Source organism: Varanus komodoensis, unplaced genomic scaffold (assembly GCF_004798865.1).
Source record: "Varanus komodoensis strain SLA01 unplaced genomic scaffold, ASM479886v1 scaffold18_3, whole genome shotgun sequence".
NCBI classification, from domain to species: domain Eukaryota; kingdom Metazoa; phylum Chordata; class Lepidosauria; order Squamata; family Varanidae; genus Varanus; species Varanus komodoensis.
Window position 1 is genome coordinate 15,955,257 of NW_025335549.1, and position 27,821 is coordinate 15,983,077.

Here is a 27,821-nt window from a genome sequence, read left to right on the forward strand (position 1 = left end):
AGAACCTGCCTCAGGAGACCCTCCACGCTCTCCCAGGTGGTGTTCGGCCTCAATATGGGATGTTTTTGTGTGTGGCTGCAGAGGAAAGAGTTAAAGGGATCAGAGAGGCTTTGTTTTGGGGATGGTGCGGAAATGTGCTGCGGGGGGCCATACTGGTGAGGGGGAGAGCAAAGGAAGGCAGAAACAAAAAGGGGCAGAGGTTGTGGAGACAGCCAAGGCCAAGGCACGACCTCCAAGTGGGAAGCGCCTTGTGTTTTTCACTTGCAGCTTTGCCCCGCCTTTCCGCCAGGAACTGTGGGCTGTGCACAGTGCTGGCCACTCCACTAAGTTGGGGGAGTTGTACTCCATTGCCCGCAGCTGAAAATCTCTATTTCGCAGGGTCTCCTGACCTCATTCCCAAGTATCTGAAGGTCTTCCTGCACTTCAAGGATTCCAGGTGGCTTTCCACAGCCTGATGGGTTGGGCATCCCCAGTTAGATCACAGCCCTGCTGGTGGAGGATGCTGGGAGTTATAATTCAGGCTGAGGAAGAATCATGCATCCCAGCCAGTCGTTTCAGAACAGTTGTCATTTGACATGGTGAGCTTGACAGACTGGAGTTCAAGCATGAGGCTTTTAGTTTGAAGAGGTGATTCCCTCCTGGCTTCAGGCTAGACAGTTACACAAAACAGAAAGAAAGAAGAACCCATTCAAGTGAAGGCTACCATTGTAAAAAGGAGCAATTAGAGATCTGTTGATGTTTCTTTCTGGGTGCCAATTGTTTAGGGGTTTTTCCCAGAGCTGCTAGATCCAAGGACAAGGTGTTCAGGAGTGTGTGAAAGGGGCACAGCGAGGTCAGGGCGGCTCCATTTCACTGCCAAGCAAGTTGATTCATGCACTCAGGTGCCCAACGGATTCTATGTGTGATGGATGTCCTACGACAAACCCCAGAGCTCTTCTAATTAGCGGTGTGGCCATGGGGGGTTGCCCTGAAATAGGTCTGCAGGGGTGGGGTGCAGCAGAGTGGAATGGCAGGTTCCCACCCCATTTTCCTAAGTTGGCTGAGTTTGCCCAGTTTTTCGTTCCTGGCATCTCTGTTTCCCTCTCCTCTGCCAGCTGCTTCCTCCCCAGTCTTTCCACTCAGAACTCGAGTTCAGCTCCAAACTCAGAGCCCTGTCTCCATCCTTGGAGATGGAAATCCAGACAGTCCTACAGCCTATAAATTGGCAGGGATTGCATATAAAACTATTACCTACACAAATAGATTTAAATCTAGATTTGTGTGTGTGAAAATACTTAAAAATATAGAGACCTGCATGTATAAATGCCAACATGCTATCATGTTAAATATTGGAGGGGCGAACTGGTGCCAGTAATTGCCATATAGGAAAACAAAACAAGAAGTAAGATATGGTAGCGGAGCTGTGTGTTACCAGAAAGAAGGAAACGGCATGTTTTCAGAATTTATATGGATTGCAGAATTCAGCTTTTCTTAGTGCAGGATTTAGATCTTTAAGGTGGAGGGTGCTGGGATTTTCCTTGGGAAGAGTACCTCTAATTCTAAAGTATTTGTTAAAGAATTACACTGTAATTGTTATCCTGCTATTGTATGTACTGTGTTTTTATTATTTGAATCCATGTTAGCTTTGCTCATAAGCTGCCTCGAATGCCATTTTTTGATTGAAGGGTGGGATACGAAGTGAATAGCTAACAAGATAAACAAATTAATGGGGTTTAGGGTGCCTGTCACAATAGGTTGAGGGAGGCTTCCTTCTCTTCTGTGACTTCCCCTCCCCATATTTCTGTCTGTCTTTCTCAGCTTCCTCCCCACCCCAGGTTTGAATATAAAAGAAAAGTAAAATGAAAAACTCTGGGCAGAGACAAGTTTATAAGGGGGAAACCTTTTTATGTGAGAAAGTCACCCCCGTGTGGTGTCACCCCCATGTGGGGAGTATGCTATTGGATCTGACTTGGTCGACTGTTTCCTACTGCCTTTTTTATACATAAGGCTCAAATGAAGCTATAACAAAGCCAAATTATAGCATGCCACTTGCAGAGAAGTGGCCAAACTTCTCTGGCTGCAACTGCAAAACAAACGCTGAGAACTTGTAGCATTAGAGGTTGTTGTCTTGCAAGCCACTCTCGAAGCATCGAATAGCTCTGCTTCAGGGAATGCCTTAGATGCCGCCAAGACGTGAGGGAATCCATGCCTGCAACAGGCGAGCAAGGCTGTGCCTGAATTTTGCTTCAGGGAACTGTCCAGCAAAATGCCTCCTGAAACCTCTATGGATAGCCTCATATCCCAGTGGTGCGAAGGGTGAAAGGCACATCCAATCAAAGGAAGCCTCTTTCTTCACTGATGGTGCCCAGTCTTAGTAGAGGCTGGGAGGGGATGCCCCGGGTGCCTTTAAATCCATGTGCTACTCGACTGCATTCTCATCTCCTCTTTGGGACACCTGGAGCAGCTGCAGCAGGGCCCAAATCCTGAGAAGCTGCATTTGTAAACGTGCCATCATGGAATCTGCCACCTTCAAGTGTCACCAATAACTTGTTCCGACTGAAATGGCCAAGCGGTCTTCTTGGAATCAGCTCTCCCACACTCTCCGCCCTCCAGATGTGTTGAACTCCAGCAGCAGCAGCAGCAGCATCATGACCAGAGATGATGTGAGGCATAGTCCAACACTCAGGGAAGGTGCCAGCCTGGGAAAGGCGCTTCAGTGGGTGCTTGATCAGGCCATGTTCGGAAGGCACCCAGCACAGCCGCCTGGCTGAAGCGAAGCAGGTCTGTGGCTGGTCATTGCCTGGATGGGAGATGGCCCTGGAAGCCAAGACTGCAAGAGCACCTCCCCTGCACCTGTGCAGCTCTCGCTCTTTGCCTCTGGTGGGCAGACTTCCTGGAAACCCCACTCCAGGCTACGGGCAAGGGGCATTCCGTGACCGGTGGTGCTTTCCCCCTGTTCTCTCCTTTGGCCAGAGGTTGACAGATGGTCACAGACTAAGCCCTTGGCTGGCTGCCGCTTGAGGACTTGCTACCGACTTCAGTCCCAGTGGTGGAAATGGGCTCAGCTGTGTAGCCAGCACGGTGTCACGCTTGGAGTGTCAGGCAAGGAGTGGAAAGACTCAGATGCAGGCCTGGCAATGAGGGTTGACGTTCCTGGGCACTTGACTTGCTCAGGGGCCACGGGCTTCTGCAGAGGCTCCGGAAGAGCTCCGTGGACTTGTCCCTGCTCCTCCCCCTCGCAGCCTGCTAGTTCACATGCCTCTTCCTCTGGTCAGGTGATGGAGACGGTGAGAAGGGGAGCGGGAGATGCTGCGGCCCACCTGTGCACTGTCTCTCTGTTTCCCGAGAACGATTGGTGGTCCTGGCAGTGAGAAGGTCAACTTGCTGTGAGAGGGAGGCCATCAAGGGTGACTTGCCCTGGGCAGTGCCTTGAGCTGGCACTGCCCACATTCCGATTGGCCAAGGAGCTCGCTGGGTGACTTCCACCCAGTCTCTTTATTACAGTCTAACTTACCCCTCAGCATTGCCCTGAGGGTCAACGCAAGGAGTGGGATCGAATGCACAAGGCCCCCAGAGTGGCTTGGAGGAAGGCTGGAATCCAAATGCAGTGACTAATTGCCCGTGAGCAAGACACTGTCTCTCAGTTTGGCCTACCTCTAGGGTTCCTGCTGCTGAAGAGAGGGTGGGGCTCAAGGGAACACACCAGCCTTCCTTTCCAGACAGGTGTGATGTTCTGTTTCTGTGTTTTGCAGATGTCACAAAGCCCTTTGTGGAGCTCCACTCCCATCATCCTAAGCTCATCTACGTTCACAACAGCACCGACACGATTGTCATACCTTGCAGGGTCACCTCGCCGGAGATCAAGCCCAGGTTGCTGCTGGTGAGTGCCACGCGTTCTCGGTCTCATCTCAGATGGGTGCCACAAGGACTGTAACCAGGTGTTTTTGATATTATTGTTATTTGGTGCTCCCAACTCAATAACGCAATCTCAGAAGACTTCCACACACAAACTGAACAGCACAGTCCTCTCAGTTGGCCCTTCTCTTCCGTGCTGCAACTGAGATGGATTTTCCTCCACATTTCTCCTCTGAATCCTTGTGTGCTAATTTTTTTGTTGAACATTCTCCAGGAAGTCTCAAAATGTCAACTAATCACTAAATGTTAAATGCATGTACTTAATGTTCTGTTACATTTGATCTCAGTGTTTGGCAGTTGTTATTTGGCATAACTTAGTGAGCTGACCTATAATGGCCCCGAGTTTCTGAAAGCATGTGATACATGATATTCAGAGGTGTGTACAGACCATCATCTCTGATGGGTGACAAATTTCAATAATATTTGTTTCCTGCCCAAACCATCCAGAGATGGCAAGAAGTCTGAACAGTGCAAGCCTATACATGATTACTCAGAACTGAGCCCCACTAATTCAGTGGAAAAAACAAGACCAGGAGCTGACTGTGGCTCAGATCATGAGCTTCTTGTTGCAAAATTCAGACTTATACTGAAGAAAGTAAGAAAAAGCACCAGGCCATTCAGGTATGACCTAAATCATTTTCCTTATGAATATACAGTAGAAGTGACAAATAAATTTAAGGAATTAGGTTGATAGAGTGCCTGAAGAACTATGGACGGAGGTTTGCAACATTGTACAGGAGGTAGCAACTAAAACCATCCCAAAGAAAAAGAAATGCAAGAAAGCAAAATGGCTGTCTGAGAAAGCTTTACAAATAGCTGAGGAAAGAAGGGAAGCGAAAGGCAAGGGAGAAAGAGAACGATACACCCAATTGAATGCAGAATTAGCCTGGAGGAATGTTGTCCATGGGGTCATGATGGGTCAGGCACAACTCTGCGAATAAACAACAACAAAATGCAGTGGGGCCTGCTCCCAGATGAAAGCATAGGATCACCACCATAGGATCACCACCATACATATAGGATCACCACCAAAAGCACTCCAGTTTCAATGGTCAAGGTAAAATCTCACACACCTCAGCAGGGAACAGATTGCTTGTCATGGACCACCCTACTCAAGCACACACACAATTCTGCATTAACAACCTCTTCAGCTTTGCAGAAACATTGACTGAAAACCTCCCTGTCACCGTTGGCATATAGTGAATGGTGCTTCATCTTCCTATTGGCCTGTAGCCTCTGTGAAATCCTACAACGCTTTCTCATGCCAGTGCAGACAGCAATCAACAATCGAGTTCAGTGGCTTATTTTTAGACGCTTAACCTCCCCAACCTGGCTTGGTGTCAAACTTCTTCCTGCTCATGTCCTGGCACTGAACAGAAGGACCTCCTCCTCCTGGCTGACTCTTTGGATGGATGAATGAATCTTTCCATTTAGAGCGACTGAGAAAGATTTCCTTCTTCCTCTTTTGAAGGAGACAGATGGGGTGGGCCAGGGCAGGGGCGGAATTCATACATGAAAAGGAAGGTGAGGAGAAACAACTCCAGTAAAGAGGATGAGCCCTCCTCGTGAAGGTGCGTGTTAAGCTTGGGAGCCCAGGGTTCTCTTCCCATTTAAGGAAACAGCACTTGTTGTTTTGGCCTTGTCTGGAAATGTTATGTGGAGCCACGCTGGCTGTTTCCTTTGCTCAGAGGAAGTCCAGGGGGCAGGGGAGGAAGGAGCCAAATGATCAGACAAATTTAGAACATCCTCTTCCAAAATTAATAACTGATTGGTGATAATGCTGCAGGAAGGAAGAAAAATAACACAAGGTCTTTTTAAGTGACTGGGTAGACTGGGCCCTCTTTTTCCTCTTTTTAATAAGCAATTATTTTTTATGTTGTACGCAGAACTTTAATATGTGGGACCATCTGAAATATATACACACACGTACTGCTTCCAACTTTTCTGACTGTTAGGGGATATTCAGATACAGAGCCATAATATTAAACTTTATTCAATTTTATTATTCCTGTAGCAACGTACTTTTCCCCCATAAATTACATTTCTTATGTTTCCATTATACTTTAAAATGACTGCACTCCATACCCTTTAAATATTTATGGGAAAGTGCACAGGCAGCTAATACTAAAAAGATCCCAACTCCCCATGTCGGCTGAATCAAATTAGTAGCTTCGGTTGGGCTTGAAATACAAGCTTTTCAAAATTCCTCCCCTCCCCATTTAAATTAGCACTGGAGAAAGCCGAGAGGGTCATAAGTCTCCATGGGGAGGAACCAGCCAAAAAGGAGGATACTGTGAAGTTGCAGTGTGCTGCCTGGCTCCATGGCACTCCACCATGGAAAGGCACATGGAAAAATGCAAGAGAAAGGCTGATCCGTAGAGGATTGCATGCTTCATACACAGAATGTTCCAGATCCAACCTCTGCCTCCTCCATTCTGAAGCATTGGCGAACAGGGGAGGCAAAAAGAAACTTTTTCTGCCTTGGGCCCCATAAGCAAGCTCTTGCCCGGGACACAGATCTCTGCCATCCAAGATCACCTTGTGGACTGGCTCTGGATGGGTGAGAACATTTCAGAGCCCAGTGACACAGCCATGGTGAGCGTCTACATCGTGCAGTTCAGGGGGCTCCCACAGGGGGAGCAATTCCTAACAGGCTGACACCCTGGAGGCCAGTGCAAGGCCCTGGTCCCAGTCTGAGTGACACAGTGCCTGTAGCTTGCATGTAGACCCTCCCCCCATGATTCTGTGGCCTCCACACCATGACAGAAAGGAGCTTTCCTTTCAAACAAGGCATGTGTGATGTGGACGCCTCATTGCAGTGCAAACACACCCTCCTAGAAGTAACCAGGAAACATGATTTTGCTTTATAGCCAGGTGCATGCTCCTTCATGCTTGGTTGTGAAGGAAAATGAGTGGTTTTGGCTGCAAATTCAGTAGCACAGCAGCAATTCTGGGGAGGGGGCAGCCCTTGCTGGGACCAGAGAGGAATTGGCCCTGGACCAGTGGAAGTTGTCCACCCACCACTGCCCTTCAAGGGCCATGAAGGCTAAGATAACCTTGAACCAATAACAGGGAGAGAAGGCGTATGTTGGAGCACAATGCATGGAGAACATTCGCAAACCTTGATGGGCAAGGTGATCGCAACTACTGAGAGTTTCTGCATGGTCCCTTTTAAGGCCGCAAGTTACAGTGTGGAGTTGCTTCCCCATGTACCAACAGAAGCATTTAGTCACTGAAATCTTATTCCGGCACAATGGCAAGGAATTCCCTACCCAGATGACTCTGTGGGGGTGGATTCATGGCCTCCTCTCACTCAGCCTGCTCAGCTTCCAGTCAGCTATGAGCAAACCGCTGCTGCCGCCACACCATTGGAAGAAAGTTTGCATCCTGCTTGCATCCTGTGCTGCCTCAGGCCAGGAATTCTTGAGTGCCAGGCAGAGCTTCTGCTGCCCAAGTGCCTTTTCTGATAGAACAGTGGCTAATAAATCAGCTAGACAGACAGTCCAGGAGGGGCACCATCTCTTATCTGGTCCTCCTTTTCGTCTTCTGCCTTTGACTTTCCCAAGCATGATTCTCTTCTCCAGGGAGTCTGGCTTTCTCATGATATGTCCAAAGTATGACAGCTTCAGTTTTGTCATGTTTGCTTCTAGGGGAAGCACTGGCTTGATTTGATTTGATGTGATTTGATCTGATCTCAGGCCCACTTGTTTGTCTTTCTGTCAATCCAAGGTATTTGCAAAGCTCTCCTCTCACAGCAATAAATATAATTTTAAAAAAATCACATGCAAAACCTGCTGTGATTATGCTGCTGAGTGGGAGAAAGCTTGGAGTTACTTGGGGTGGATTTTGGGGCTTGAAGGAGCCATTCAAGCTTCCATGTAGCCTGAAGTGCCTGACCCTGCCTAATCTTGGAAGCTAAGCAGGGTCAGGCCTGGGCAGAAGTGGGATGCGTGACTTGAAGGTATGATTATTGCTGTCAACTGCCTAGAGAGCTTTGGCTATGGGCAGTATAAATTATTATTATTATTATTATTATTATTATTATTATTATTATTATTATTATTCAATTCTTGTGCTCAGAACAAATCCCTGGGTTCAGGATGCTCTCATTCCCAGCGTGTATCTTTTGCATCTGGCTCTGGGTGCGGTGGAGTGCCACCGAAAGCCAAGTAGATCTTGCAAGCCTGGAGTCTGCTTGCTTCTGTGTTAGGGTATGCTCGTTACATGTGGTAGAGTCCAAGCTCTACCTTCCCTTGAGGACATTGCAATATCAGTGCCAACATTTAGGGGAGGCAACAAATAATCTTCTGTATAAACTTCTCCAGTGGCTAAGATCTCTGCATGACACCCAGTTCAGAGTCAATCTTGCATGGAGGCCTTGTTTGCCTCTGTGAAGCAGGACATTTTCCATTACTGCCCCCTAGCTAGCATACTAAAAAGCAGAGACATCACCCTGCCAAGAAAAATGCGTATAGTCAGGGCTATGGTTTTCCCAGTTGCAATGTATAGCTGTGAAAGCTGGACCATAAGGAAGGCTGAGCGCCAAAGGACTGAGGCCCTTGAATTGTGGTGCTGGAGAAGACGCCTGCGAGTCCCTTGGACTGCAAGGCGATCAAACCAGTCAGTCCTGAAGGAGATCAACCCTGACTGCTCTTTAGAAGGCCAGATACTGAAGCTGAAGCTCAAATACTCTGGCCACCTAATGAGAAGGAAGGACTCCCTGGAGAAGAGCCTGATGCTGGGAACAATAGCTGGCAAAAGGAGAAGGGGAGGGCAGAGGATGAGGTGGATGGATGGAGTCACTGAAGCAGCTGGTGTGAGCTTAAGTGGACTCCGGGGGATGGTGGAGGACAGGAAGGCCTGGAGGAGTGTGGTCCATGGGGTCGCAATGGGTCGGACATGACTTCGCGACTAACAACAACAACAGCCAGCATTGTGGAATGGCCTCTCCCACACAGTTGGCCTGCCCTTGCGGTCGTCTTGCTAACAAGGCAAGCCACGTGAGTTTCAACAACATTTTGGCTGCTCTTTTATTCTGTTGCTGATTTGGGAGGTTTGGTACTGTTATTCCCGTGAACACGGTTTGCCAGTTCTGTGAATGTGATTTTGAAAAATCTGTCTGAAAAGGGGGATTTTTTGAAAGAAAAATGGGATGAAATAATATTTTTTTGAAAAGCTGAAGGGAAGGAAGGGAGGCCAGGTTCTCAAGCAAGCATACTTGTATATATTCAGGCTTTTTCTCAGCCTTAACACCTGGGTCTCTTCTTTAGTATTCTGCCAGCACATTCAGAAGTGCCAAGAAGGAATGGGACCCCAAGAGGGGATTCCTGATCAGTTCACCGTCCTTTGAGTTCTTCAGTACCATAATCACGTGTGTTGCTACAGTTGGTGGAAATGAATACACGTCCCTTTACCTGTCACATACAGTAGGTGAGTGGCCTTTCCTTGTTACGCTTTGTTTTCCCCATGGTAAGATATTCCTTGCCAACCCTGACTCCAGTTATAGGCGTCAAATTGATTTCGATGCAATCCTGTGCACATTTAGACAGAACCAGATCTGCTAGCTGGGAATGCGAGGAGCTGTAGGACTACTTCCTGCCTGAGCATGCATAGGATTGTGCTATAAATCCCACCAATATCACTCAAAAATCTTTCCTTGCAACACCATTTGTCAGATGTTCTCCAGATATTCTTCAAAGATTCTGATCTTTGGCCAAATATTCACCCACTATTTGGAATCTGTGCTTGCCAGCCAACCTTGTTCAATCTGGGACAATTGATCTTCTGTTTCTTCCAGAGAGGGAAGTGTGGAATCTGACCTTGAGAGCAACTGCAGAGAAACTGCTGGTTGGAGAAAGCCTTCACCTGGAATGCCGAGCTGAGACAAAAGCTAACGGACGGATTTTATTTGCATGGGAATTTCCTGGAACGAAAGTGAGTCATTCAGACCTGTCCTTCAGATCACAGGCCATTGGGTGGCCTTGTAGCTCAGCATCAGCAGCGCAGATTGGTGGCAACTCCCCAGAGTTTCTCCCAGCCACAGCTGGAGATGCCAGGGATTCAACCAGGGGATGTCTGCTCTGCAGCCCCTCCTCGGGTCCTTTGAGGGCAGCCAAAGGCTTTTCCATTTGCCGATTCCTAGTCCTCTGTGGCCTCAATCCCTCAAGGGAACCAGAATCTGGCCCATTGTGCACAGAGGTTCAAATGCCCATGGTTGGCCTCACCAGTACAAACAAGGGGGTCCACACTTGTATGTTTTTTCTACAAGTTGAATGGTTATGTCTGCTCTCCTAAACATCCCGGGCAGAGAGCTTAAGCTGTGAGGTAGTAGAGAAATGAAATTGATGATGATAATGTGTGAGGAATCCATTTTGGGTGGAAAATCCACTGGATTCCTTGGAGTCAACTTCCTGGACTCTTATCTGTTGCAGTGGCCCAATTTCGAAGGCATCTGTCCTTGGAGAGGACTCCATATGCCCACCTCATGCTGCTCCTGAAACAGGAGGGAGCCGGAGGGGGCTGAGGATTCATCCTGATCGGCCCTTCATGCATGATTAGATGCAAGTTGTTTCAGTTAGAAAGCATTGTGCAATCTATTTGTGTTTCATGATTCCTCAGTAGGGGCACATTACTTTTCAACCTAGCTGGTCGTGGAATGCAAGGAGTTGCTTCCCCTCCCCACTTTTAAAAAAGCACATAGGTTTGCTCCTTTAGGGATTCTGAGCTCATCTCCTAATTTCATAACAAGTTCGTCTTCTGTCTGTCTCTCTGTCCTTCTTTAGCAATATACCCCGAAAAAGAAATTGGAAAAGGATAAGGTTAAGGATGGGATCATATGGAGAAGCTCAAGTAATATTACCATCCGGAATGTTACAATGGAAGATAAAGGCGTCTATGTTTGCAAAGTGACCAACGCAACGCAAGAACTGAAGCAGAATGTTACAGTCACCGTATACAGTAAGAATGACCTCTTCATATAATATCTAAGCAATGACAGAGCAGTCAGTTTGACGTGGAGGAAGCATCAGGACGGTTATGCACCCAAGGAGATCAGAACATGCAGCCAGCGATGTTGACCCGGATCACTGATCAGTCTAGACGTTTTCCTCTCTGCCCTCAGGAGCTCTGTAAAGCCAAAAGACTGACTTTTACCCATTTGCTATTATCCTTTACCCTTCACAGTATTGTGGCCATTTTGCCCCAGAACGGAAAATCTGCACCAGTGGCCAGTTGTTTGCCAGGCTCAGTCCAACAGGTATTGTTGGTACTGAACTGTAAAGCTCTAAATGGCTTCGTGCTGGGAAAGGATGGGAATTTTGTTTCTGTTCACAAATCATGTCAATCTGCTCCATTCACAAACACAATCAAGAGCAGAAATGCAATTCTAGTGAATTTTTGCAATTTCTGAAACATGGATTTGCATGCAAAATCTATCTATACTCATGCAAACAAGCAAATCCACATTTTTATGTTTTAACCTATGGTGGGGTGTATGTTTTTGTCTGGAAAAGTTGTATTTTTAAAATGAGCATGCTCTGATTGGGAAAAAAATGTGCATTAAAAATATATATCTGGGATTTACTCCTGCTCTTTTTTCTGTATTTAAGAGAGACCTTTCCTCAAAGTTTCCTACAAGAGAAATCCTTCTTACTGGGCTAATGAAGGACAGAAGATGCTGAAAATGGCTTGGAAGGTGGATGCTTTTCCTTACCCCAGTGTGACCTGGTAAGAATCAAGCAGGTACTTTAAACTGCCCACTGAGCTGAATTGCCCAGAAGAGGGCAAATACTGATACAGCAATCTAAGCGCACTTCTGTGTGTGTGTACTTAGAAATATGCCCCAGTGTGTTCCTGAATGGCTTTGCAAAACATTGCTGTGTTTAGTTCTGACTCACTGGTGGTGAGAGGAAGGTTCCAATTTCACCCCCTCTCCACAACCTGGACCAGCGTCACAGTGAGTGGGTGCAGACAGCACACTAACCAAGGGTTGTGTGTGGAGGTGTCATTACACTGTGGGTTGTTGCTGATCTGCGGATCTATCATGCTGACTGAGCCCAGATGCAATCACAAGCCATGAATACAACCCATGGTTGTTTACCATGGCTGGCTATCTTGGCTGGGTGCGTACAACATGGCAACCCATGTTTCAACGACAGCCAGTTTTTCAATGGGTTATCATTGTCTTGCCCTCTCTTGCTCTAGAACTTGTCCCACTTAGCACCCTGTTTTCCTAGGCTATCGAAGGGGATTTCCCATTGATATCTATGTGCATTACAGAGTCAAGGGTGAAGCCAGAAGAGCAGAAAAGATCTGAAAACTTCTTGTGTGTAAGAGCAGCTCAACTGTGCCTTACATTTGGCATGGCATTTACATTGTGTGGACCCATCATGTTGATTGGATCATCCTGTGGGACACCCCTCAGTGGCCCGGGTCAGCCTCCCTCAACCTGGCGCCCTCCATATGTTGAGGTTGCCAGTTTGAGAAATGCTGGTCTCCGATCCATTGTATAGCTGATTCATCACTCTGGTGGGTGCCAAAGCCAGCAATGAGGGGCAAGAAACATGCTACTTGATGGGAGTGATTCAGGCATCCTTCTAGAGATGCTTTCCACAACCTGCACCTGCCAGAAGTGGCCAACTAGAATTCCTATCCCCTTCCAGCTATACCATCTAGACCAGGGGTCTCAAACTCAACTTCCCTGGGGGCCGCTGGAAGGAGAGTCTGGGTGAGGCTGGGCCGCATCAAGTACTCCACCACCACGGCGGTGGTGGCCCCTCCCCTGTGCCCCAACCGTCCCGGCAATTGGCCCACGGGGCGCGGGTTTGAGACCCCTGATCTAGACTATGGTTGGCTGGGTGGGCAAATTGGGACCAGTTCTAGATCTGAGCTGAGTCTGAATGGCCAACAGCTCTACCGCTCTTATGGTGGGATTTCAATTCTTTTTTTGCTGCTCAAAATAGGTACAAGGATGGCAAGCCACTCATTCCAAACACGAACTGCTACAAAGCGGATCCCACAAAATACAAGCTTGTCATAAAGGATGTGAGAGCAGAGCATGCTGGGAATTACACCATAGAACTGAAGAACAGCATTCATGGACTCTATGAAAACTACACTATCCCATTGGTTGTGCGAGGTAAGCATCTGATACAGCTGAATAACTTCCCAGCGTATCCCTTTGCATCCGGTTTCCAAGGCCAGACAAAAATGACAAACATCTAGCTAAGGTCTTTGGGAAATGTCAGAAGTTGACAGATGGGTTGGAGAAAGTAGTTAGTGGGAGAACCAGCTTAGGTCAGGCTAACAACGAATGCTTTGTCTTGTTTTCTTTGGAGTTTTGCTTTTGCCCTCTCTCACAGTGTCCCACTAAGTTAACTTTCAGGTGCCTTCATGGTACGCTTGTTTTTAGCTGCTTTTGATGGGATGGCAGCTTCTCCAGTAGTTGGTAGTCCTTCCCTTGGGAAGCTGTTTGGACTGGACAGCACGCCAGTCCTGTGGAATACAGAGGTTGCCTTGCACTGAGTCAGACCCATGGCCCCCTCAAGCCCAGAATTGTCAGGACAGGCTGCCATTGTTTCTGTGGGACTTCAGGCAGGGTTTTTCCCATCCTCCTGGAATGCCAGGAACGGAACTTTAGACCTTCTGTATGCCAAGCAGGTGCTCCATCTTTGAGCCAGCTCTCTTCCTCCCCTGGCCTTTCTTGGAAGTTCGGGCAGTATAGAATTCACCTCTGCAAGAAGTAGCGATGGCCAACCATCTGGATGGCTTTAAAGGGGATTTGGATGAATCCATGGAGGAGAAGACCCCCCCATGTCTGCCAGTCCTGATGGCGCCATGTTATCTCCGCTCCCAGAGGCAGGCCTATACACACCAGCTGCTGGGGAACATGGGCAGGAGGGATCTGTGGCACTCATGCCATGCTCATGAGTTTCCTGTGGGCATCTGCTTGGCCACTGAGTGAATGAAGTGCTGGCCAGAGGGTGCTTATGCTGTTCTGTTACAACACCAGTCGGGTGCTTTTACTTCATTTATTTTTATGCATTAATTAATTTTTCTGAGATGGTTTGCAGGTCAGACACCCTCCCTAGATGTTCCATTTTGCCCCTGATGTGGGTCAACTGGGACCTTCCCGCTCAAAGAGGGCTGGCCCAGGGACGTTGATTTGGGCACAACCCAAAGAGGGCGCCCAGCTTTCGGCACCCCCAGTATCTATGAATCGTTATTCTGTGGGCCTGGCTGCGGCTCACCCCATTTTACTTGTGGGAGCTTGGAGCTCCTTTTCAATAGACGTGGCAGAGTGTGTGTGAGAAAGTGAGCACTGTAGGCTCATTAAAAGAGGGACAGATAGATAATGTTCTGAATTGAATTTAATAATCTCTGCCTTTGAAATGGTGGGATGAAAAGCTGCATTGTGTCTCTGCGGATGCACCATCTCTTCAGCAGGATTCTAATCCATTTAGCTGGTGTGGAGAGAATGTATCAATCCAATTCTGTGTCCCAATTTTCCACCTTTTGTAAAAAACTAAAAAAATAAAAAACCACCTCTTTTCTAATTTGATAAGCCAGTAAAATATCCCTGTAAAAAATATTCCACTCTTCTAGGCCACCTTTCCCAGCCCCTGTGCCTGCCAGCTTCACGTGGGTGTCAGGATGGCTGCACAGGCCTGGAGAGGGCGCTGCCTCAGTCCGGAGGGCCCAAGGCCTCTTGCTCCCTGAGGCTAAGAGAAGCTGCTTCCCCCCTTCCCTTCTGTGCACAAAAGCAGAATGGACTAACCAATCTGGTGATTTCCCAGTCCCCACCCCCCATGCCCAAAGGTTTACATGCTTAAACTACAATATCCCAGTTTTGGTACTTTGGCCCTTCCCGTTTTGCCCACAGCTCCATCCCGCAAACCTGCAGGGCACCAAGTCAGTTGTTGCAGCGATGCCGGGGCAAACTAAGGGATGGTGTTTGTTCAAAGCTGGATGGATTTTTGATCCTTGGTTTAGGGGTTATTTTTATACCAAGATATATCTCCCCTCCCTACTGGGTCTTCCTTGAAAAAACTTCTATTTGTCTAAAAATCCATTGTGTGTTCCATGAAATGAATGGGTTGAAGTTTATCATATATTCAGCAAAGGTATCCCCTATTTCTGACATACTTGGCATTCAAGGCGATTAGCAAAAATTTCCTATCACTGTAACAGAAAGATAACACAGCAATTATATCTGAAAACGGAGGTGCCCGAGTCCTGATTATACTAAAGCCAGCTCTTGGATAATTAGCAGCAGACAAACCAACACAGGCAGTCAAGTTACTCGCAAAAAAACCTAATAAACCAGAGAGGATTTTTCTGACAGCTGAAGATAATGCTGAAGGGGCTGGTGAGTCCGGTGTTGTGGGACACTTGAATGCAAACCCAGGGTTTCTCTAGCCCTTCACAGGCAGGGATACCTAGAGAAGGATCTCTGATGGCCCTCAGCTCTCAGGCAGGGCTGTTCCGCAGTCCTTGGGTCATGCTGGTAACACAGTCATCAAGGAAGAAGACTTGGTGATGCCAACCTTCTGCAGGAAGGCATCGAGCAGAAGAAAAGGGTTGACCTTGGTACAGAAACAGCTGCAGAAGGGGGTGTGCCTCTTCCAGGAATGCTGCGGGAATCATCCTTTTGGTTGCAGCTCTAGAGGAAACTGTTGCACAATGCTGAATTCCTGGAGCTGATTTTTTATTTTTTGGTTCGATGTGGATGCGCACCTCCCACTTCCATCCCAGTTGGGCTGCCACAGTGTTGGGACTGCACTCAAAATATACTGGGTGCAAAATGGAGACGCCTGTCCCTGAATGTATGTTGTGGAACCGGGGCTTCACGTCCCCAAGGACTGATGGCTCTGTCCTTCCTAGCTTCTGTGATAGTCCTGGGGAGCTCAGGGATGGGGCACAGCAGCAAGAACATGTGAAGAGGTTCTGATTGCACAGCAGCAAAGCCAGTGGTGAAGATGAGGACGAGGGTGTGTGTGCCCAGGTGGATACGCCTTTTTGGGCTGGCCTAACAAAGCTAGGACCCTTTCGTTGACTCCCCAGGCTCTGCCCTCACAACTTGTCTGGCTATTTGTCCAGCTGTAATTGTCTAGCAGAGCAAATTCCTGTAGCCCCTGGAGAGCATCCAGAGGGCCAAAATACTCTTCAGACACTAGCAAATACTGGCGTACATTGCATTCCAGTAGCCATTTGCTTCTGCTTCTGCTTGTCCGCTGTTGTATAGTGGCCATGTGTCCTCTTTCCCAGAGGACAGTCCTCTCTTTGGAGGACTGCCAGAGGACTGCCCTCCAGTTGATGTGGCCCCTATTAGAAAGACTCTCCTGTCCAATCCCAGCCTCAGGATCAAGAACAGGAAGCACTGCTCACACGGGGTGCGGGCCAAGATCTCCCTCGGTCAGCCTTCCACACTAGGGCAAGATGGGCTGCATCTCTGTCTGAACTGCAAGGGACATGCGCATCTATTCATCTCTATCAGCCTGTGCAAACATTGTGCAGACTGCCCTCAGCTTCTCCTGCTTCGGCCACCCTGTTGGTCCAAGAGTCCCCATTGCCAGAGAACTTGTAATGCGTACCGGACTTAGCCGTGCCTTCAGCCCCGGTGCACTGCTGCCCTCTCCGTGCCTCGTGAACCATCCAAGCGTTCCCAGAGCAAGCACATGTCTGGTGTCCTGAAGTCACCTGTGAATGACACAAGAAGGTGCCAGGCAGCAGTGACCCTTCCTGCCTAACCTGCAGGCCACTTGGAACCGCACGGTTTTCCATGCAGAGAGGCGTCCCTGGGCCTGGGCCACCCAGGTTCCAAGCCCACTGCAGAGACAGATGGAATCCCGCCTGGATAGAGCAACATAACCCTCTTGCTGGCTTCCCATGTAGGATTCTTGATTTTTCAGGAGGTAGCTGATCACTTAAAAACAAAAAATAACAACCATGCTTCCTTTACATATTTGCACATCAAGGGCTCTCCAAGAAGCTGGAGGGTTGCCGTGTGTTTGTTTTGTTGGATTAAATTCTCATCCAGAGCCAAAGCTGCAACAGGCAAATGTCTCGAAGAATTTCAGAGGGCTGTGGAGAGAGCAAAGGCTGACCTTAACAAGCAGCTGGCGAATGCGCATCCTGGCGAGCCAAGAACGAAAAACGTGGGAGAAAAAAGTTATTCCAGGCTTGAGTACAAAGGGAGGGGGGTTGAACTCTGCTTGTGATCAAGCGAGGGTATTTTTCATTCGCACCCTAAAACAAATAAACTGAATTCACCGGGTCTTTTCAAGAGGCTTTTATGCAACAGCAGTATTTCTGTTTCAGCTAGCTGGAAAACATACTGAGCGATATTACTAAAAAGAAGCAAACACACTGTGGCCATTTTGCTGCCTTGTCGAATTCCTTGTATTCACTCCAACGCTGAGCCAAATTTGCCCAAGAAATATAGCATACCATATTTAACAAGGTGCGACAGCCAATGTGCCGTGCATGGAGCATTTCACAGTATCTGAGACCCAACTTGCAACAGAATTTAGTAAACTTTTTCCTGACTTCATTCACCAGTCAGGAGAGATTCCTTTGAAGAGACACTTACCACAGCTTGAGAATTGTAGGAGATTTTTTCTGGCTAAACTTGCAAGGACTATGTCCTTATCAGACCCTCTGCAGTAAGAAAAAAAAGATGGAAGAAGTTGTGGGGAAAGAAGGGAAGGTTAAGAATGAACAAGAGCGATGCCTGGATCCCTGTAAAATTCCAGGATGACACACTGAAAGCTGTGCCTGGAAACATCTGGGGGTTCAATTTCTTGAGTCCAGGATGCAAATTTTGATCTAGGCTGGGCAGGGGGGAGCAGGGAGGAGTTTAAAAACCAAACCCAAGTCATGAAATGTGAATGCACATCATGTTTTATTATTTTAAATGCTGTGTTGATGATTCTTTGCTATTTTCCTGTGTTCATTCCACAGCCTTATTAATTTCAGGTTTTGCAATTAATGATCAAACTTTTTCTTACAAAACAAACCTAACGATGCTAGTTTGGCATGAGTCCACAGAGCTCACTGCAGCTTGCTTCTGTACTGATATACTATATAGAGAGTTATACTATTAGTATTTTTCCTTCTACTTATTAGAGATTAAGTACATCTAAAGTTAAAGTATGTGAGGCCAGCAAATATTTGCATATGTATATTATTTACTCTCCTTCTCTTGTTTTCTTTATTTTTGTTACTGCCTTATTTAGACTGTGGGTCTTTTCTCCTTTTAATCCATTTTATTTGCTTAATTGCCTTAGATGGCAAAGTCTATGGATATTTATTTGGGAGAGAGTCCCATTGTGTAAGCATGCACTGCTAGGAACGCAAACAACGGTTCTTACTAACGTACTTGGAAGGGAACTGGGGGGCTGGGTCATTCCAGGTCATGAATGCAATGGGGGGTCCCAACGGGAAGCAGCCTGGCCTCAGAGTTGTAAGATCTGCCCTGGAAGCACCCAAGTGGTCATTTTAGAATAACCTACAGCAATTATGGACAGAAGCATCAACGGCATGTGCCGATGCAACACGTTGCATTGTTTGCAGTGCTAATTAGAGAATTCTGTTCCGGTGGTTCACTAATGTTCTCGCAGTGCCAGCACCATCATCTCAGTCAGCAAAGCACCCCAGGAAAGGAAATTGTGTGCCGCCTCCAAAGAGGCTGGGCCCCCCAAGTCACTGTGCTAACTCCAGGTGTGGTGCAGGACGCCGAGGCAAGAATCAGGTGTCAGCCCAGCTGGTTTCTGCACCTGAAATAGCGGGGTGCTATTTTGCTCTTGCCTCGAGCAGCAGAAGCCTCGGGCTGACGCTGTGTTGCATCCACGCCCCCCCCCCCCGTGTCCTTTCAGACATGCAAGGACCGATCATGCACTGAGCATGCCACATTCTTTCCTTCTTATTTTCCTCAGAAGGAAGCAAAGCAGGAGTGAAAGTGGAGAAGGAGGAAAGCAGAATTTGCCAAACTGTCCCAAACCGATATTTCAGAACCTTATCAACCGAAGCCACACTGAAATAGAAGAGATTGGAAAATAGGTGGCAGGTCAACCTGTTTACACACCTTCTCTTAGACAAGCATGCAGGTTAACGCATGCCCGTGCATCTTTAATAGCAGACAAGGTGTTTATCACCTTTGCCTGGAGACAGAAGTCATTTAAAGGACACGAACTCAAAACAATAAGAGCACTCTGAAGAGTTTTACTTTAATGTGTAGCTTGCCATCTGTACAGGGCTGGCCGCATGATTGGGCACCTTTCCATTGATGGAAGCCCCCAAATTGCTTCTCCACGTCGCCATCACAATCTGCTTCTTCCTGAGCTACAGTAGAGGGGAGAAGGGGGAACACGCGGCTCTCTGCCAGCAGCCATGAGAAAGCAGAGGAGGAGCAAGAACAGCTGGTGGCCATGGCAGGGAAGGTGGACTCTTTGGGGAAGGGGCACAGCTGAGGGCTGCTTGCCCAGGACCACCCCTCAAACCCAGCACAGCTCATTTTAATTCTTCCGGCACCGTCACCTCTGCCTTTAGAAACAACCGTGCTTACAGCGGAGTACAAATGGCGGGTCAGCGTAGGTCAATGCAAAGCTTAAAATGTGGGATCTTGATAGACCAGACTGGCAAGAACAGCTCTCCTGGGGTTCAGGTGGGAGTCTTTCCTACCTGGCCCCTTTGCATGTAAATCCCGGGCTCTACCAAGGAGCTGCAATGACATCGATCATGGGATTTGGCCCTTAGCAAGGGTGCTTGCTCGCCTGCTCTTCAAAGAAGCAGCTGTGGAGATGGGGCAAGTCTGGCTGGGAGGGGAGGGCAGTGTGTTGGACGAGAGCACTGACACATCGCCCTGTGCCGGCCCCTAGCGAGTGATGCCTCTGCTGATGTGGAGCAGCCCTCCATGAGCTGCCCCTGCCCTCCAAAACATCGCCCTACAATCCCAGTATTCCCCAGCCAGCCATGGTGGGCACTATAGTCCCTGACATCTGGAGAGCCACAGAGAAGCCTGAGAAGAAGACTTGAGTCCATGCAAGCTCCTTTGTGGCACAATTTCTCCTCCAACCAGGGAGGGAACAAGGCAGGAAAGCTTTGTTCCCTGTTCTCTGACATTAATTTTTCCAAGGAATGTTTTGGGGGAAAGGCATATCTGAGGCTCTTCTCCATTTTGAGTAAGATAGACCCAGCTATAGCCCAGGAGAAAAGGATGGCACCTGCATCATCCCAACCAGCTTGGAAGGAACAGCGAGCAGAAAGCGTTCTTGCTCATGTGTCAATGGGGGCATCCTTCTGTTATTCAGGCCTCTTCTCACACCAGCTAATGCCTCTCATCAAGGCTGACCAGAGGTGCTCAGACTTAGAGAAGAGGGACGAATGGCCTTTACATTTTAGGCGTGTTTGACAAGTGGGTGTGTGAAACGAGGCCATGGATGCACCAATCCCGAAGGTCTGCTTTCTCCTTCATTGTAGCAGGCAGGCAACTTGGAAGGAGTGGGTGTATCAGGGCAGGAGGCAGAGGGGTGGCCACTGGCTATGGAAAACAGCCGAGACTTTGATTGTGCGGTAAATGGATGCGTAATGCAGGAGAAGGGCAGCAGGTACACCTGCTAGGAAAACTCTGGGCGATTTGAAGACAACCAGCAAGAACTTCTGACTCCAATTGTTTTACAATAGTCGGAGTAATATGACTTTTCCTTCCTCCAACCAGGCCTTCCTCCAACCAGGTGTCCTCTGGATATCCTGGACTACAGCTTCCATCATCCTTATTGGACATGCTGGCCGAGAGATGATGGGAGGCACAGCTGAACGTGTCTAGGAGGAAGTAGAACAGGGAGAGCCAGGGCAAGAGTGCAGGTGTAGGGACTGGTCACTTAGCATGCATCTTTCCACTCTGGGTTCAGCACCATGGATGGCTCCTTTGAAGTTTCAGCTGCGCTCTGGAGGAGGCATGCTATCCCACGGATATCGGGGCCACCAGCCCTTCTGCTCCTTTGCCTTCCTGGCGAAGGCAGCACCACCCCACCCCCATTTTGCTTCTGCTCCCCCCTCCCTTTGTGGAACTTTGTTGATCTTTTATGCCAGACGAAGGGGGACATGGTGCTCCTTCTGGGGACAGTTCATACATTCGCATCCACGGGCTCTTTGCGCCAAACTTCGTCACACGCCACCCAGTCATTTGCATGCAGGCAGATCAGGTTTTAAACTGTCTCCGCTGTGCATGAGATGGCACGAAACTTCCGCCCGAGGGTTTAAACATATAAGCACCCATTTGCACATGCCAATCCCTCCCCAGCCTCGAAGCCTCATTCATTAGCAGGAAATTCAGGCACCCTTTTAATTGGCAATTATCTTCAGCGATAAGCCCTTTGTCACAAAAGTGGGCGACAGTCACACCCACGTGCGGGCTTGGGAGGCAGCATGCGCTTTCTAATTGGATGGAAAATTGCCCACGGATCTTTGTCAAGCTGTTCTGAAAATTGCCATCAAATTTGTACAGGAGGGACTGAACCGAGTGTTGCCTGAGACCGTGCACTCGCTGCTGCGCACTTGGTGCTTCGCTCCCACGGATTTTGATGCACCTGTGCATTAGTAAACAAACAGTTTCTTTGCAAAGAGGTGCCAGAGGAGTTTTGGAAGCCTTCTGATCTCACGTTAGTTCTTTGCAAATGTATAACTTTCATAAATGCCAAATTCACACCAGTTTGGGTTTTTAGGGGGGTAGGATTGCCAAGAAGCCTTTTTTTTTTTTTCTTTTTTCAAGAGGAGCTTTGCTTCACAGCCCTTGTCTGATTAAATTTGTGTTTGAGATGCATGATTTAAAGTGTGACTCTTGCTATATTTAGATGCTGGCATTTGTTAAAAATGGGTTGTCTCTACCCGCCAGCCCTGGCATATTTGTGCGGACAAGAAGCTGCTCAAAGCCCTCTTTGATTCTCGACTCAAAGGCAGAGAGATTGAGAGAGAGAGAGACTGGCTGCGTGGCCCCTGGATGCATCCTTGAAGTATGGCCTAGTCTCTTTGGGAGGACTTGCTCCCAGGAAACCAGGCATAGGATCGCCACTTCAAAGGAGAGACCAGGAGGAATTAGAGGTTGTGCTTGAGTGTAAGTTTCAGGGTCGATCTGCCCATTCTAAGCCCCTTTTCCTGTTATAAAAAGTAACTGTACAGGGACCCTCAGTTTAAAGTGGGGCCTCAGCATGGAAGAAGTGTGGTGTTTAATCTTTTGTCCCCATGCCCTATTTATTTATTTGTATTTACTGAAAACTTTTTTAGACCATCCCTTAATGTGGTCTTGGGATGGTTTAACAGTAAGACAAAATAAAATAAAACACAGCCTCCTAATCAATTTTTTCCAATCAACAATAAAACCCCCTTTTAAAACAATCAAGTCCTAAAACATTGGGAAAATAAAAAGGTGTTGGCCCAGTGCAGAAAAGAATAGCGTGACGGCGCCCGGGGAGCAAATTCCACAAATGGGCCGCCACTGCAGGGAAGGTCCTTCTCTGGGCAGCCACCCTCCTGGTCTCCTTCAAGGAGGGCTCCTGGAGAGGAGCCTCTGCCCCAGATCTTAAGGGGCAGGGAGGCACACGTGGAAGGAGATGTTCCTTCCGGTAACAAGGCCCTAGACAGCCAATATCCAACACGGGGGGCTGGGGGGAATTCATAAACCTGTCTTTCCCCACTGTGGAGAACAGCAGCTTTGGGGCACAGAGAACTGGGGCAGAGCTCCCCTGCCCCTTCCCTCAATGAGTGAGTTCGGAAAACAGGATAATGCACTCTCAGGGGTTAAGCACAGGAGTTGTTGAACTCGGGGTTCTTGCTGAAACATGGGTTATGGGGTGGTAAAAACTAGCTCAACAACCTCTGGAGGGCCACCAATGTCTACCGCTGCTGCAGGACATTGGTGGCTTCTCCCGGCTTCCAGAAGCATGAAAATTGAAGTCTGTGGAGTCACTTCATTCCTCGGTGTTACAGGGAACAACCTAACACACAGGTGCCATTTTCTCTGACAGGCATGCCTCTCTTGCAATGTATCATACCACCCTAGACCTAAAGTGGTAAGAAACCTGCGTTGCCATGGAAACTTCCTTATCAGTTTATAGTCCTTCCTCTGAAGCAGACAGCAAAAAAGATATCTCAGAAAAACACTCCTTTTAAGCATTAATTCTCATACAGTTATTAATGCATCCCTCATAAGCGTTGCATGCGCCCACAAACCATCATCATCGTGTGGGGGAACTGTAAAACTCAGAAAGAAAGAAAAAAATAATAATTAGACTATTTTCAATAGATTCATCTTTGAGTTTAAAGCAAATGATTGCTTTTTTGTTCTTCCAGCAACAAGTTTTTGATTCAGTGACTCACTATCCTCATTTTAGGTTTCAGGTAATACTAACAAACACTTAAAAATCATTATGGTATTTTGAAATTCATTCGCCATTCATGTAAGTGCTTATTTTAATTAAGTATAAAGTGAGGAAATGCTTATTAATATAGATAATACAAATACTGTTGTGTTCATGCCATCAGTGAAAAGAGGAAGATCATATTAATCTGCTTGGATATTGCCCAATCCATACTCCAAGACTTGTAGCCCTAAGCAGTCTGAAACCAAATATCTCAATGTATCCGTCCTTATGCATATTCTTCCTTGTGCCCCAGGATCTGTTGAGAAAGATGAGATTTTAGGAACATGGGAAAACATTGGACCTTCAGGTTGGACCTTTGGTCTAGCTTGCCCAGAATGGCCCACTCTTTTCAAGAAGAGTCTTTCCCACCACCCAATCTGATCCCTTTGACTTGATCTGCGTAATTTCTCCCGCGGAGCTAAGCCTGTGGCAAATATGTCTCCATCTTGGCATACCTATGTGTGGAAGAAAGCTGTGAGGTTCTAGGCCTCTTATAATGAGTACCGACAAGTGTGCAGGTGTGTGCAGGAGTGTGGACTTTTGGCAGAAACATTGCTGAAATTCTCCTGCATTGGCGTTTCTCTCTGGATCCAAGAGTTCTGAACTGAGCCATCTGTTTCTGAACTGGAAGCCATGCATGAGAAAGCCTTCATGGATGCATTTTGTATTTCCAGGTTTTGCACAAAGTGCTGAGCCTGGCAGTTCATGTGGGACTCTCCACTGCTTTCCTCATTAGAAGGACATGCACAGTTGTTGTGCATATTGATAAAACACGCCAAAAAGCCAACTCGACTGTATGAACTGCTGGATCACAGCTGTTTGTGCACAGTGTGGGGAACATGAGAGGGCTGGCTACATTGTGTCCTTGCCCTACTATAGCCTCCCCCCAGGAAACCAGTGTGCCACTCTGCAAAGAGGATGTGCTTGCTGAAGTACCAGCCCCAGGCTTTGAAAGGTTCTTGGGCAAGAGACCCATGACGACTCTTCTCCTCCACTGCGTCTGCCTTCTGATCTCCAAACCGACCACCGGCTCTCAATCCACCATGGAGACCTCTTTCTCATCTGGCAAGCAGAGATCCACAGAACAGGCAGTCTGTAGCATCTCCCACTGTTCCTTCTTCATAGGGCGGACATGGGCAGTCCTGTGCTGGAGACACTCCAGGAGGGGCAGGGGGGTTGTCAGGGGCGTGGGCTGCTGGATGTGGGCCCTTGCATGTGCCTGGCCCTTGGCTCCACCCCTGAAAACAGGCACGTCTGTGTGGATCTCTGGTCCTGGTTCTGCTTCGCTGCCTGAGTCCAGTCCAGCAGTTTTCCACTGAGGCAGACTTGCGGCCTGCCTGACGAAGCACACCATGAGTCTGGATTTGTGTGCCTGCCAGCTTCCCTGTTCCAGTCACCTGTCTGATCCTGTGTCTGCCTGGCAGAAGATACAGAGCTGGGAAATGGCCATTTATCATTTCTTTGTCTCAGTTAAACTGCTGGAGGACAACTTAGAACATTTCTTTCCTGAGACTCACAATGCAAATATCTCTGTGGGTGGTATCATAAAACTGTCATCTCCTCACCTAATCAGGCAAGAAATCAAGAAATGAAAAATATGTTTAGGATTCAGCCTGGCATATGCTTAGAGAGAAAAAAAAGCCCTCCAGTGCCCAGCATTCCTCAGCCAGAACTTTTTCCTGCCTAAGCATGCATTGGCTTGTGACCTTCATGAAAGAAATGTTTTAGAACATTGCGTGGACGGTGTTCTGCCTTGTGGAGAGCACAACTGGGCTACAGTAGCCAGCCAGCAGTGACTCAAAGCATGGTTATAACCTATAATAAAAATAACAACCAAAAAGTAATGCATGAAGGATTTAAAATTGGGATCTGTGTCAAAGGGCGGCCAACATACGATGGTAACTTACCTTGGATGAGCCAGGAACTTTGGCATTGCCAAGCTCTCAGTCAGCAGTAAGCTTGCTAAAGGAGCTGGGTTCAGACAACCCATTCCAACAACAGTCGTTTGATGACTGCCCACACTCAGCCTTTGCGTGTGGGCTATTTTGTTCTCTTAACTCAGCTGTTGGCAGGCAGAACAGGCAGTTCTGACCTAGATGCACCAAGGATGTGGCATGCTGACCAGATAAAGGGGATTTAAGAGTCAACCCCCTTGAGACCAGCCCTGAACATTCATTGGTAACATGTGTAGCTCCTTAAGGAATTGGTGCTAGAGCTGAGAGGTTGGACCTCTCTCCGTCCAAGGGACACAAGCAGCTTTGGGGAAGGTCTTGGGGCAGACTTCCAGTGGTGGATGGGGCTGAAGGCAAAATGGGCCAGGGCAGAAGACCAAAATACCAGCCTGTGGTCGATGGATAGATTGCAGTTCCATACCCGCAACAGCAGGAGCTCTCTGTGTGGTTCACATCAGTTAAAGCTTTTACTTCTAGCAGCTAAGCCTTGTGAAGGGGATTTGAACCTTTTAGAATTGGGGTGGGGGGGCTGTGCAAGATCGAGGAAACCACAACATGGTCAGTGATCAAGGGAATGGGTCAGGGAAAGAGGATGCACCCCCCCCGACGTACCCCAACATGTACCCCAACATCTCATCCCATTTTGAAGTTCCTGGATGCTCTTCAAAGCGCCTCTGCATGGTTCTCAGGATCTGTTGCACAGCTTCGGTTCTGCTCATTGCAGCTGTCTGGAAAAAGCAACTCACTGACATTTTTCTTGTGGTCTTTTTTCTTTTCAGTGAAACCCAAAATTTATGAAAAGGAGACTGATTTTTACAAGGCTGAACAAGTCAAGAAGGGAGGAGAACACAGGCTCCAGTGCACAGCCAGTGGGATCCCCCTTCCCACCATACACTGGGAATGGGAGCCGTGCAGTCATGCAGACAACGAGTAAGTAATCCTTGTGATGCATGCATCTGGTTGCATACGAAGCATTTTTGCATGATCCTACTTATTAAAAGCACAGGGGATGGTCAGTCTTGAAGATGCAGAAATGCTGCAGAGTAAGGAACATTGCAAGCATTATTTGCTAATCCTGGAGAAGAAATAAACAGATATGGGGCTTTGCCAACTGGGGATTATAGAATTTTACGCTATTATGAATGTTCTTCAGCCTGTCGGCTGTGGAAAGGGATGATCCAGGGACTGGATACAGAGCCCTTCAAGGAGAAACTGAAAGGACTGGGATTGTTTAGCCTGCAGAAGAGAGGACTGAGGACTGAAGACTGAGCCTCTTGAAGGACTATCCCATCCTTCAAGTACTCCCAAGTACTTGGCCTTCAAGGACAAGTACTTGAAAGGCCGTCACCAAGAGGAAGGATTTAAATCTCAGTGTGGGACCTAGAAGCCAACAGGATGGGCCATTTCAGGATGTAGGACATTTAGGGGTTGTAGTTCAACATAACCTGGAAAATTCCCAGGTTGGGGGAGGCAGGTCAGTTTTCACAGGCCCTCGGAAGACTCGCTTGCATTCCAACATTCCTTTCCAGTCCGAGCATCCCTATTTCTCCTTCTCTGGGAAGGGGCGATTTGGGGGCTTCTCCCGCACTGCATGCAGCTAAGTCAAAGAAAAACTCTTCCCACTTCACTGGGATGCCCCCAAAGCTTCCAAGCGCCACTGTTCAAGTCACATGACCCACTGAAGCAGAATACAGTTCAGCAGACCAAATGCCCAAAGGACTGCAGACAGATCCTTTTTTAACCTTCAAAGCAAATGTCCCAGTTGCCCACTTGACTCCCAAGAGTTGAGACTCTTTTTCCCCCAGAATAAACAGCTACCAAAAAACATCGACCCCCTACTGGGACATTTTGAACTTTTCAAATATTCCAGTTGAAATATTCCAACAGCTGCTCAGAAGCAAATAAACACGTCCCTGCAGTATGTGTATCCTAAAATCTTCGAGCCGGAACAGAATTCAAGCTGGCTTTGTCAATTTTGACCATCCAAGATGAGATGTTAGGAGAAAAAGGGACAAACAGCCAAACAGCAGAAGTCTGATGATAGTCTGATCATATTTTGGACACCGATTTGATCACAGTGTGGTGACAGAACTGTGGAACTCTTTTTTACAAGAAACAAGAATATTCAAAATGGTGTTTCTTCCTATGCGCCTTCGTGCTGCTTCTGTGTAATTCTGGGGAGCACCATAGCCAGCCCTACTTTACATCAGGCATTCTCCATGCCTCCTAAAGTTTATAGATCTGCAATCATAAGGACTAGTAACTTGTGCTATGTTCCACAATCCAAGCTTATATACAGGGTCATTGGATAAAGAGTATGTATGCCGGGAAGAAGAAGGCAGGTGACAAATACTGAAACAGGGGAAGAAATGGGGCTTTGGAGCAGGGCATTAAGACTCACAAGGAGGAGAGAAGTTCAGGGGAAAACCCTGGCAGCTGACGGTGCCATCAGGACTTGACAACCCATGGTGCTGACATGCAGGTGCCCGGCCCTGCATTATCCAAGTTGACTTGCACGGGCAACGGCCAACATCATCTTCACAGAGCACACAATCAGAGT

At 47.8% G+C, this 27,821-nt stretch overlaps 1 protein-coding gene across 1 annotated transcript in view; it reads left to right on the top strand.

Moving 5' to 3' along the window:
• The window catches only part of LOC123021962 (vascular endothelial growth factor receptor kdr-like), a 143,112-nt gene that overhangs the window by 52,058 nt on the left and 63,233 nt on the right, over positions 1 to 27,821 (top strand). The window contains exons 4-10 of the mRNA XM_044427244.1: positions 3,732 to 3,859; positions 9,165 to 9,324; positions 9,692 to 9,828; positions 10,677 to 10,851; positions 11,502 to 11,619; positions 12,855 to 13,030; positions 26,041 to 26,191. Of these exons, the coding sequence (XP_044283179.1) occupies positions 3,732 to 3,859; positions 9,165 to 9,324; positions 9,692 to 9,828; positions 10,677 to 10,851; positions 11,502 to 11,619; positions 12,855 to 13,030; positions 26,041 to 26,191 (1,045 nt within the window). The remainder of the gene's footprint in view (positions 1 to 3,731; positions 3,860 to 9,164; positions 9,325 to 9,691; positions 9,829 to 10,676; positions 10,852 to 11,501; positions 11,620 to 12,854; positions 13,031 to 26,040; positions 26,192 to 27,821) is intronic.